Genomic DNA, 12,375 nt, shown 5'->3' with positions numbered 1-12,375 from the left:
TTGTCTACAAGACAAAAGCCAGAAAAGCAACCTCAATGTTAACTTATATCATAGACTAAATGGAGTTAGGCATTCACAAAATATTCCACCTGTCTATCCAACAGCTATGAAAACACATTGTTCTCAGCATCTCATGAAACTTTGTTTCAAATAAACCTCATATTAGGCCATAAAGCAAGTTTCACAAATAGAAAATAATTAAAATATTTACATGTCTTATCATATCATAATGGAATAAAACTAGAAGTCAAGAGAAATTATAGGGACTATACCAGCACACAAGGACTAACAACACACCCTTGAAGGATCCGTGGGCCATAGGAGAATTTAGGAAGGGAAATTTAAAATTTCACATTTAAGCAAGTAAGTAGTTGATTATAAAATATTTTGTTTTAGTTATACATATCACTTTTCACTGGCAATTATTTAATAATATTCATCTAGTAATTACTAAGCAGTTATTTCAAAAGCTAAGAAGAAAAATCTGCTTTTATAATAAGCCCAGTTAGCTGCATGGGAACTGCTAAGAAGCTAGGCAACATGGTAATTTACAAATTGTTTTCCTACTTATAAACATACATCCAGAATTGTAGTTCCCAGAATGATCATGGACCTTTCTTCAGACAATGTTCTTTCAGGATGGGAATGTCTACAAATAATTTCTTAAAAACATGTGAATTCTAGACTATCAATAATGAAATAAAGACCAACATAAAGCATTTTATGCACTAACATTTTTAAAGTTGCTCTTATCCAAAACATCTCTTAGTTTTTAAAATCTGGGATAGCCACACTTGGAGTAATTCTTACCTAGGTTGGCTCTTTCAAGCTCTTCATACATCTTTTCTTTATATTCAAGAAGGATTTCCATGTTGCTTTGTAAACATAAATAAAGTTAGTACTGTTGTGAAAACCATTCCCCAAGCATGTTAAATTCTTCACAGTGTTTATTGCCTCACAGAGCATCAACTATTAAGTACCCCAAGCCTTGACGGCTGAGTGTGCCCTGTCAGAAACCCCAGACTGGATCAGCAGGAACAAACTGGCAGTTAGCTGTTTTCCTGGACTTCAGTGACAGCTTTTATGGCAGTCCTGAAGCAAGAGACTCAACAGAAACAAAGCTCCCTTCTCCCTGCTCCATCTGACCCTGAACTTCAGCAAACCACCAACTTCCAGGGACACTGAAGCAGCTGGTTGTGGAAGATGGATTCCAGTGGAAAAATTACTTTAATACTAAACTAGATATTTTTAGACTCAAATAGATCATTAGAATAGATCTAATAGAATCAACTGAATCATAGACTTGGCACTATGTCTTCCCTCTGCTGTAGGGGGAAAATTTGCTAAGAACAGTGCTGAAATTCCCAAGAATAAAGATCTTAAAAGTCCCAAGAGAGAAGCTGGTGGTAAAGCTGAGTGGTAGAGCTTGGCAAGCATGCATGGGGCTCTGGGTTCAACTCCCAGTACCACCAAAAACAAAACAAAACAAAACAAAAACAAAACGAAAAAACCCCAAAAACCAAAACCTAAAAAACAATGAAGGCCCAAGATTAGGAATCCCTCATCTCCCTGCTAATGGCCTTTGCTTGGTACCTGCTAATGAATCTGAACTGAGTAAGAAGCTCACCCTGAGGTATAAGATACATTATTATAATTATTCTGAACCTCCATTTAATAGTAACTAGCATTTAATATAAGCACTTACGAATTGAATTTAAAATCAGCAGCATAATCGATTGCAGTCAATCCAAAAGCATCTTTCAAAAAGAGGTCTACACCTTGCTGAAGAACAAATCTGACTAGGTTTGTTGAATCGTGACTTACAGCATGCATGAGGGCTGTTCTGAAAAAGCAGAGAAATAATGTCACCCTTAGTACTTAAACAAAATTAAGGCCTAGTTTGCTATACTAGATCTACTTATTGTCTAAGAATTGGCTATTGACACATAACAACCAAGCATCTTAAGGTCTTAATACTTTAAGTAGAAAAAAAATATGAAGCCTTCCACCCTGCTGTGACAAATCATTATAGATGCTACTTTGGTGGACACCAACAACTCCAAGGGCTTGTGTCTGGAGCTGGTAAAACTTAAATGAAGAACTCTCATCAGGTCTGATGGCATATGCCTGGGATCACATGCAAAGCAAGACTGACTTAAAAACAAACTAAAGCAAACCACCAAATAAAGTGTCTCCCCACTTTATGTGTAATGTGCTAAGATGTGTTATATATACTTCACAGGCAGCTGGAGGGCAAATAAAAAGTTAATTGCCAGCCTCGAAGCATATTATCTGTGAACGGTGGTGCACACTCACATTCCAGCAGTAAGGAGATTGAGATGGGAGGATCACTGTAATTGCAAGACAATCTTGGTCGACAAAGTGAGGTCTAGGACAAGCTGGACTACACAGTGAGACCTTATCACAAAGGAACAACAGTGAATACAGCAATAATTGCCAAAGGGACAGTCTGATTTCGGCTGCAGATGCTCACAGTCACTTGCTAGGCACAGACCTACATGCTACATATAGAACCTTCCATCAGCAATTTTAGGATCAATGACCCTGCTTTTCACAGGGGAAGCATGCTTAGTGGTCAGTAATGTTCCTAAAGTCACACACATGGCAAGTGTGGAAGCCAGGAACACGATCCAGTGTTATGTGACTCTAGAGCCAATTTCCTTTACTTGTACACTACCTCTTCGTCTTCATGAAAGGTTTATCCAAACACCGCTCATTTTCTTCCCCATACCAATGCCAATCCCAAATAAAAATACCCACATACATTAATACAACTAAAAAATAAAAAGAAAGAAAATAGCAGCATCTAGAACTAATAATTAATAGTCATTTAGGGCTAATATGATTAAACGTTCTTATTGTAAAATGGCAGTTTCCTGAAGGAATAATTCCAAAGACAAAACAATTTTAACCCCTGTTTCTGCTTACTATAACTTTTTAAAGCAAAGTGTATAAAAAGCAGAGGTTAAAATGCTATGAAAAGATTAAGAAGTACAATATTGAGGCAAAAAATGAACTGAATCTGTATATTATCAAACTTGAATAAAACTTATGGAATCTCTTCAGCTGCTATAAGACTAGATGGCCAACATAACTAGTTTACAAACATCAACAAATATGTAAGGTGATACGCATATGCTACAATATATATGGTTCTTTGTGTTGCCCATTCTGAATAATTTCTTTTCTGCATAGTACTAATGATTTGTGTTGGGTTTCAATATATCCTAATTATTATAAATTGTTCTATTTCCTATTAATTCAATATTTATAACTGAGTACTTGTCACCACTGTACACCACCACTAAAGTTTAAAAGATAATAATACCTTTTCTGGTTATCAATTGCATGTATATTAGCATTCTTCATTAATAAAAATTTTGCCATCTTCAGTTTGTTTTCACTGACAGCCAGTAAAAATGGTGTGAAGCCACTCTGTAAAATGACAAAAGTCATTTAAAACTCACAAAATATTTGTCAGCTGAGTTGAAAAATTTTAGAAAAGCTCTCTGGATACAAATTATGATGTGGACACAGAGAAAGTGTAATCCCTGTGCCTCCCTGTAACACAAAAACAAACAAACAAACAAACAAACAAACAAATAAAAGACTCAGTGACTGATATTGGGGTTCAAGCTTCCAGCTGAAGCTCAGAAAAGCAAAGTAGCTGGCTACTATCTCTTACCTCAGACTGAAAGGGCTGACCCTGCTGCCTCTCCTCAGTGTGGCTGGAGAATGAATAACTGATACTGAGACCTTGATCCTGTCTTATATACCTCTCTAGTGCTGGGATAAAAGGTGTGAGTTCTGTTATTCTTTTAGACTGATCCAATCTTGTGTAAACCTGGGTGACCCTGAACTCAGAGAGATCCATCTACCTCTTAATCCTGAATTTTAGGATTAAAGGTATGTATGTACCATTACCTCCTAGTTTCTGGCTGCTGGGATTAAAGGTGTGTGCCTAACTTCTATGGCTTGTGGCTGACTTTGCTTTCTCAATCTTCAAACAAGCTTTAACAAATCATCATATATCACCATACCTCCCACTCCCATTGGAGCTCTAGTCCTCTCCAAATGCCCACATTCACTGTCTCCAAGAGTATTTGTTCCTACTATGGTGTTTACCATAGCAGTTTGGAGTCATGTGGCTGCTCTCATGTAAATCAACATCTTGTTTTATGTCAGTGCCCTCAGATTCTAAACCATAGTAGGAAAACTGTACATGTTTTGTTGAGTTAGTGAGCTGTGCCATCATCTCCAGAACAGGAGCTCTAAATTTATCTTCCAAAGAATATTTACTCGAAATGCTGAATCTGACAGAAAATGTCTAATACTCCTCTGAGAACTATTATAAAACTGTGTATTATACATCTAGTATTAATATTTTTATCCCTATTTAATTCTTACTTGAAAGATACTATTATAAAATGAAATTGGCATTAGAGGAACTGTAGCTTTCTGGATACATTGTGGCAAGTTTTCTAATGATGCAAGAGTTTACTCCAGGTTGCCAAGGAATCTTGCTTGTTTCTTTTCTTTTATGGTGTCAGAATCCCAGATGCAAATATTATCAGGTATTCCTGTAAGGGGCTCACAAGGAAATGGCTTTTGAATAAAAAGACTCTGGCTTCAAATGAACTTTGCTTATGACTAGATGGTTTGTGAGTGTAGATATTAGAAAGCTCAGCACAAGGGGAGGTGGTTCAGTGGACAAAATTTCATGAAGACCTGAGTCCTGATCTCCCCAGTGCACACACAAAATCCAGGTGTGGATGTACATGCCTGAAATCCCAGCAATGGGAAGTGGAGGCAGGAGGATCCAAGGGGCTCACTGGTCAGTCAGAACAGGAGTAAAGTAATAGAGGAAGCACCTGGGGGGCAAACTACAGCCTTTTCTTTCTTTCTTTTCTTTTCTTTTCTTTTCTTTTATATAACCAAGTCCATTTAAATGAAAACAAACATTTATAGACAATATTTGGGAATTTGGGCATCATTCTTTCCAGACTACTTCCTGCTGGTAAGGGGTGCTGTCATGGGGGATTCCAAGAAGATTCAGAAATCCTGGCTAAACTACAGCCTTTTCATGTATACACACACAGGCCTACATACTCAAACTCAATACAAAAATTTATTCTTAAAATGACAATTCTGTCATTTTAACAAACATTTTCATATATCCTTATTCAATGTCTACATTCTAAAACTCAATGCCACTTTTAAGAGACTAATGTCAAATATTGATGATGTTCTTGGAACTTGTTTAAGAATCTGGAATATTTATCAAAACAGTGTATAAGACAAAGGGTTGTAAAGTGAAAAGCTTGGAGAGGGAGAGCAAGTGACACAGGTGAATACTGAGTTGGGTTATTTGCAACCTGGAGCACATGTGTGCCTCTCATACAGGGGGCCATGTCCCTTGCATAGGTATGAAACAGTCACACAAGCTGAGAGCTGTGTCTTCTGCATAGGTATAAAATAGTCAAACATAGCCTTCCCTTCCTGGTTAGCAGTTTTGGCTTAAGGAGGGAAAAAAACAAACAAACAAAAAACAAAACAAAACAACTCCCCCCAAAATAGATTAAGTCACTAACTGGAAATTGCATTTTGTTTCCCTGGGTAGGGATCAAACAGAGACCGGTCAATTCAAAGTGCAATTTGACTTCATTATGTAAACTCTGGCAAGATATTGTAGATTTGAGAATTTATAGTCTTATTCTAGACACTCTTCCTACCAGAAAAGCCTAACAGGTCAGGTAAACACCAGTTCTTCACTCTGGTTTCCCACTTAATTCATCACTAAGTCATCAACCTGGCTTCTTCAGCACCATCCTGAAATTGATTCCACACTTAGTTAGGACTCCATGAATTTCTTTCCTAAACTGAGGTGTTCAGATTGAACATCACCTTGATGAACAGTTGGGGAAAATTCAAACACAAAAAGATAGAAGAAAGAAAACAAAATCATGTTGGTCATTTTCTCAGTTGCCTTGTTTCTGAACTGGCCTGTGTATCTGATCCATCCCCACTCCAATTTGTCCTTTCTAGACTTAGCAGTGAGACAGAAATCTCTTTGACAAAAGATGGTCTCCAATGACAAGATTTCCTCTTGTCAAATGCTTTAACTTTGGGTTTTAAGGCAAAGCCTATTTGCAAGGCAAATGATGCTTGCCTATGTTAGTTCTCAACGGGCAGAAAAGTAGTTAGATTTACCTTTAGCACAATCAGTGTTTTCACAAATATTTAACATGAATGTATAAAAGAAGACTGTGCCTCTGACACTTCTTTCAAAGTATCAACACTTAAAGAGTTGATATGTTGGAGGCAGAGTGTGGTAGCACATGTCTTTAATTTCAGCACTCAAGGTGTAGAGGTAGGTGAATCTCTTTCTCTGAGTTCAAGCTCAGTCTGGTCTACACATTGAGTTCAAGGCTACTCAAGCTATAAAATAAGACCTTGTAAAGATGGGGGCAGGTCGTCCCAGGTATACTCGAGCTTCTGAAGATGGAAGATGGAGCCAGTGTGTCCATAGACATAGACAAGGGTTCTCCACACACTTAGCAGACATGGTGGGTTGATTGACACCTTTCTAATGTATGACCTCTACCTTATTTATCACTTCAATATTCACTTCAAGTTCAAGCAGTTTTGCAGCCAGTGATGTATTCTTATAATAGACAGCGTAGTGGAGAGCGCTGTTGCCCTGGGCATCCACAATATTTGGGTCAGCACCATTCTCCAGCAGAATGGTGGCACATTCCTCTTCCTGACATTGCACAGCCTGTTGAAATTGCACCAAGAAACAGATCATAAATTCAAAGAATTCAGGATAAACATCCCACAGTTTTCACCATCTATTTATTTTAATCTGACACAGATCCCTTTTCATTTCAAGCATTTTAATCAAGGCTGTCTCATGCTGAAATCTTCAGCTGTCACGTACCTTCACTAGACCTGTGCACTTGTCACTGTCAATGGCATCAATATCACACTTTCCCTGTATCAGGGCCATCACTACTTTTGGGTGACCATAAGCACAGGCAATGTGTAAGGCAGTCCTGTGAAAATGGGAGTGATGTCTTTTTAGGAATTATACAGCATGACCTGAAAAATACAATTCCTGTGATGATTTTAAACATTAAGTCATATATATATCTTAGCATCCTGGCATACAGCACCACATAGACTTGGTTGGTGGTGAATGACTCCAGTCTAGCCCTGAAGATGTGAAAGCAGGAGGATCAGAAGTTCAGTCATTCAGACTACATAGCAAGTTTGAGGCCAGCTGGGCTACACAAGACCTCATCTTAAAGAAAAAAGCTTGAATACTTAATTTTCTTCCACAAAAGTTATAGTATTTATTGCTAATGATCCTTATACCAGTGAAAGTACAGTGTATGTAAATGGAGTGTGTGTGTGTGTGTGTGTGTGTGTGTGTGTGCTTCAAACATTGTGAAGGTTAGTTTTTTGTTGATTAGACACTAGCTAGAATTATCTGGAAGAGAAGTCTTGATGAAGAAAATGTAGATTGACCTGTAGGCAAGTCTGTGGGGACAGTTTTTTAATGATTGATGTAGGAGGGCCCATTCCTCTGTGGGTGGTGCCACCTCTGGGCAGGTGGTCCTGGGTGATATAAGCAGGCTGAAGCCATGGAAAACACTATTCCTCCATGTCCTCTCTTTCAGTTCCAGTCTCCAGGTTCCTGCCTTGAATTCCTGACCTGTTCTCTCCCAGTGATGGGTTGTGACCTGGGAGTTATAAGGTAGAATAAAGCTTTTCTTCCTCTAGTTGGTTTTGGTCATGGTGTTTATCACAGCAAGAAGAAGCTAACAAGGACACACATGACAGGTAGGTGCTCTCCTACTGAGCTCTGCCCCAGCCCAGAGTGGACACACTTGGGTTTGGATCTTGCTTTAAGCTCTGTTACTCACTAGCCATGCCTTAACCTTTCTATGTCTTAATTTTTCTAGTAAAATGGGCATTGAAATATAGTATCCTGCATATTTTAAGGACTGAACATCTCTGGAGTTGGAGTTCAAGTTATAAGTCATGACACGTTAAAGCTTTTGTTTGGTAGCATTTTGGCATTTTCTTAATACACAAAATAAATATCATCATGGAACCCATAATGCCCCACATGAAATACGGTATTTTTAATAGGTCCATGGAAGATCTAGCCATTTCCTTGGCTATACCATGGGCAAAGAGTTCTGAATAACAATGAAAATTATTTTTTTCCTTTGATTTTTTTAAGGAAACTTTAAGCCAAGAAAATTCAGGAAAATCCAGAAAGGGGCAGACCTCCCATGAATCAACAAAGCATGTCATATCAAGTTGAGGCAGGATTAAGTTCCACAACCTGAATCAAGGCTGAGCAAGGCATTCCAGCATGAGAAGTAGATTCCCAAAAGCCTGTTTAAGTGCTAGGGACAGGACCTGATCCCACTGCTAGGAGCTCCACAAACAGACCAAGCCACACAACTGTCAGACACACACAGAGGGCCTAGGTTGGTCCCATGCAGGCTTCCTAGCTGTTGGTCCAGAGTACATGAGTTCCCACAAGCTTGATTCAGTTGTTGCTGTTGATTCCCTAGCATGATCTTGACCTACCCTTGCTCATAAATCCCTTCTCCCTTCCTTCAACTGGACTCCTGGAGTTTGGCCTAGTACTTGGCTGTGGATCTCTGCATCTGCTTCCATCAGTTACTGGATGAAGGCTCTCTGATGACAATTAGGGTAGTCACCAATCTGATTACAGGAGAAGGCCAGTTCAGGACCTTCTACACTATTTCTAGGAGTCTTAGCTGGGGTCATCCTTGTGGATTCCTGGGAGTTTCCCTGGAACCAGGTTTTTCCCTAACCCCCAAATGACACCCCCCATCAAGATATTTCTTTCATTACTCTTCCCCTCTGGTCCACCCCAAATTTGATCAACCTGATTCTTCCCCCCCATCCCAAGTTTACCTAGAAGATCTCATCTATTTCCCCTTCCCAGGGAAATCTGTGCTCCTTTTTAGTGCCCTCTTTGTTACCTAGCTTCTCTGGCACTGTAGATTGTAGCCTGGTTTTCCTTTGCTTTACATCTAATATCTATTTGTGAGTGAGTAAATACTATGTTTGTCTTTCTGGGTCTGGGTTACCTCACTCAGGATGATTTCAATAGAACAAAACAGCAGCTTACAGAATGGGAAAAGATTTCCACCAACCCCACATCTGACAGAGGGCTGATCCCAAAATATATAAAGAACTCAAGAAACTAGACATCAAAATACCAAATGATCCAATTAAAATATGGGTACATTTAAACAGAGAATTCTCAACATAAGAATCTCAAATGCCCGAGAAACATTTAAAAGAATTTTTCAACATCCTTAGCTATCATTAGAGAAGTGCAAATAACAAATAAAACCAACTCTGAGATACCATCTTACACTTATGTGTAAGATGTGTACCATCAAAAACACTTATGACAGTCTATGTTGGAGAAGAGGTGGAGTAAGGGGGACACTCCTCCACTGTTGGTGGAAGTGCAACCACTTTGGAAATTGATATGGTGATTTCTCAAAAAATTGGGAATCAATCTAACCAACAACCAGTAATACCTTTCTTGGGCATATACCCAAAGGATGCTCAATCATACCACAAGGACATTTGCTCAACTATGTTCATAGCAGCATTATTTGTAATAGCCAGAACCTGGAAACAACCTAGTTGCCCTTCCAACTGAAGAGTGGATAAAGAAAATGTAGTACATTCACACAAAGGAGTATTACTCAGCATTAAAAAAATGATATCATGAAAATTTCAGGCAAATGGGGGGGCAAGAAAAAGTCATCCTGTTATTTCTCTTTTACATCTTTCACTTTGCTAGCTTTAGCAAAGCTCAGGATAAAAGTATCCTGAGAGATAGAATATGTCTACTGCCTATTCAGTATTTAGGATACTTTTAGTGAGTGAATGTATGAATGAATGGAATAAATATAGTTAAGGAAGTCAATATTTTAATGAAGTAAAATGATACTTCTGCAGTGATAATAATCACTTTTGGTTGTCATCCTTTGTTTTCATATATATATGTTCTTATTTTACATATTGATCCAAGTTCCTGCTCCCTCCCTCCCTTCTATGCTCCCCGACCCCCCTCCCATCCCATTCCCTCCATCCTTTCTTTTCTTGAGGCTACAACTAAAGTGAAATTATTAACCTACAGTTGTTTGCAAATGTGTAATAAATCTATATGTAAAACATTCATGTATATGATACAGTGTGGTCTCAATAAAGCCAACAAATATATTCTCCTTGCTTTGAAAGACATTAAGTGTTAGCAGAAATACCAGTTCAAGCATATAGAATGAGCAGGGTTCTTATTCCCATTCTTCCCAAGGTTTATTGTAATAAATGTTTGCTACAACTTTAATGCATGCTCATTCTAGAAGTCAAAATAATTAGGAAAGAACAAGTGTGTGGGTAACTTCCTTCAAAACCAACTGTACACTAGTCCCTAGAATAAGACTCTGCAAAGGCCAAAACACAGAATTAATATAGGTGTTATCATCTTCTTATGAAACTAAGCTATGAGCAAACCAATGGAGAACTGATTGCTTTGAGAGCTAGAACTATAAGTAATGAAAACTAAATTTCTATGTATATTTTAAATGCACAAAAAAGAGATTTTATAACAACTTATCATTGCTTAGGCTAGTACAAGAGTAGATGTTTGTGTGTATATGTGACCTTCCAAAGTGATATTCTTCTCACTTCATATCAAGGTACATCTTTCTCAAGTGCAAACCTCTACCCATTTCTATGACACTGAGGAAGCTCCATCTTTCACTATCCAAGGTACATCTTTCTCAAGTGCAAACCTCTACCCATTTCTATGACACTGAGGAAGCTCCATCTTTCACTATCCTGAGGTTTATTTGTTAGTTTATCTGTTAGTTATTTTTAACACATGCTGTTTTAAATAATAAGAAACGAATTGTATGTATGCTTCATTATTTCCTAATTTCAATATGGTAGAGTATGTAAGAATCTCTTGTCTTACCAGGGTAACTAAATATGTTTCCTATGTCCATATAGCATTGTAGACTTCTAAGCCTGTAAGTAACTCAATTTAATTTATAAATCAAGGGTTTTGAGTAAAGTGCTTTTGTTAGCATGGCAAGGCCCTGGGTGCTGTCCACACACAAATAATAATTAATACTTTAGTGTTTCCCTTTACTTGAAAACGTTCTCTATAAAATGAAGATGTATTTTCCATTTGAGACATAAGTAGTAAACATTTTGTGTCTAGAGGCTTTCTTTCGCACAAGCCCCGCCTCCTCCACAGCCTCCCTCTACTTCCCCACACCTCTTCTTCTTGTCTCTGTCATCCACACCGCATTTCCCAAGCAGGAGCTGCTGCACTCTGGCTGCATCCCCGACACGCGCAGCCTTGTGGATCTTTCTCAGATCCTTGTCTCTGAGGTGGTACTTGGGTGAAAGGAAGATATTGGCACTCTCAAACCCAGTGCCCAGGGATTGTCGTTGCTGGTCGCACAAGGATTTCAAGAGCTGTTGGCTCTTCTTGTAAGATAAGCTAGCTACTTTCGACATGGCAGAGGCTGCTGAACCCAGAGGCCCCTTCCCTCTGTCTTCAACATCTGACCCGATGCCCAGCAATGTGATGGATTGCTTCTGGAGAAGCTAACTGCTATAGTGCGTGCAGTGGCCATGGAATCTCAAACTCTGATTGGTTAAAGATTAGCGGTTGCGGTTGCATAGCAACTCTGTAAGCACACCTGCTCTTTTGCTCAGATGTCACAGCCAAACAGCCAGTGGTGCTCAGTGAGCATGTGAAGCTCGGGTCCTGCCAAAGCCCCACTTTCAAATCTTTAAGCAATTGAATTAGAATTACAAAACCAGCTCTCCATATTATCTCTGGAGAGTTGTCCAAGCTGGGCTTAATCACCCCCAAATCCTCAACACCCAGAGAGCATCCTTCAGGAGACCCCTGCCCTCTGCAGATGACCATGCCCTGAAAATACTGTCATTAGCATCATTAGCAAGAAATTGTAATACACTGCCTGGGTGCTGGTAAATTAGAGATGTTCAGCTGTCTCTTCTCTAAGGGACATGAGCTTTTGGAAACACTGAGCCTGACAACGCCCTCTACAGGAAAACATTCTACAAGGATGATCCACTTCTGTCACCTAGGCTGTCATCTAGGCTGTTTGCATATATTTGAACATCAGTTTTTTTCCTCTGGGGTTAAAACTCAGGAATGGAACGACTGAAATTACATGTTTATAGTTATATTTAAAAGTCTACTGAACTGTTCTCCAAGGAAGCTGTATATTTTTACATGTTTACCAG

At 38.8% G+C, this 12,375-nt stretch overlaps 1 protein-coding gene across 1 annotated transcript in view; it reads right to left on the bottom strand.

Moving 5' to 3' along the window:
* Nucleotides 1-11,722, bottom strand: part of LOC127227640 (ankyrin repeat domain-containing protein 26-like) — an 86,865-nt gene extending 75,143 nt beyond the window's left edge. The window contains exons 1-6 of the mRNA XM_051192002.1: nt 11,372-11,722; nt 6,962-7,076; nt 6,626-6,799; nt 3,350-3,456; nt 1,706-1,843; nt 811-875 (exon numbers count right to left, since the gene is read on the bottom strand). Coding sequence (XP_051047959.1) covers nt 811-875; nt 1,706-1,843; nt 3,350-3,456; nt 6,626-6,799; nt 6,962-7,076; nt 11,372-11,616 — 844 coding nt within the window. The 5' untranslated portion in view covers nt 11,617-11,722. The remainder of the gene's footprint in view (nt 1-810; nt 876-1,705; nt 1,844-3,349; nt 3,457-6,625; nt 6,800-6,961; nt 7,077-11,371) is intronic.
* Between the last annotated feature and the right edge of the window lie 653 nt (nt 11,723-12,375).

This window comes from Phodopus roborovskii, unplaced genomic scaffold (assembly GCF_943737965.1).
Source record: "Phodopus roborovskii unplaced genomic scaffold, PHOROB, whole genome shotgun sequence".
NCBI classification, from domain to species: Eukaryota; Metazoa; Chordata; class Mammalia; order Rodentia; family Cricetidae; genus Phodopus; species Phodopus roborovskii.
This window is presented reverse-complemented; position numbering and strand designations above follow the sequence as displayed.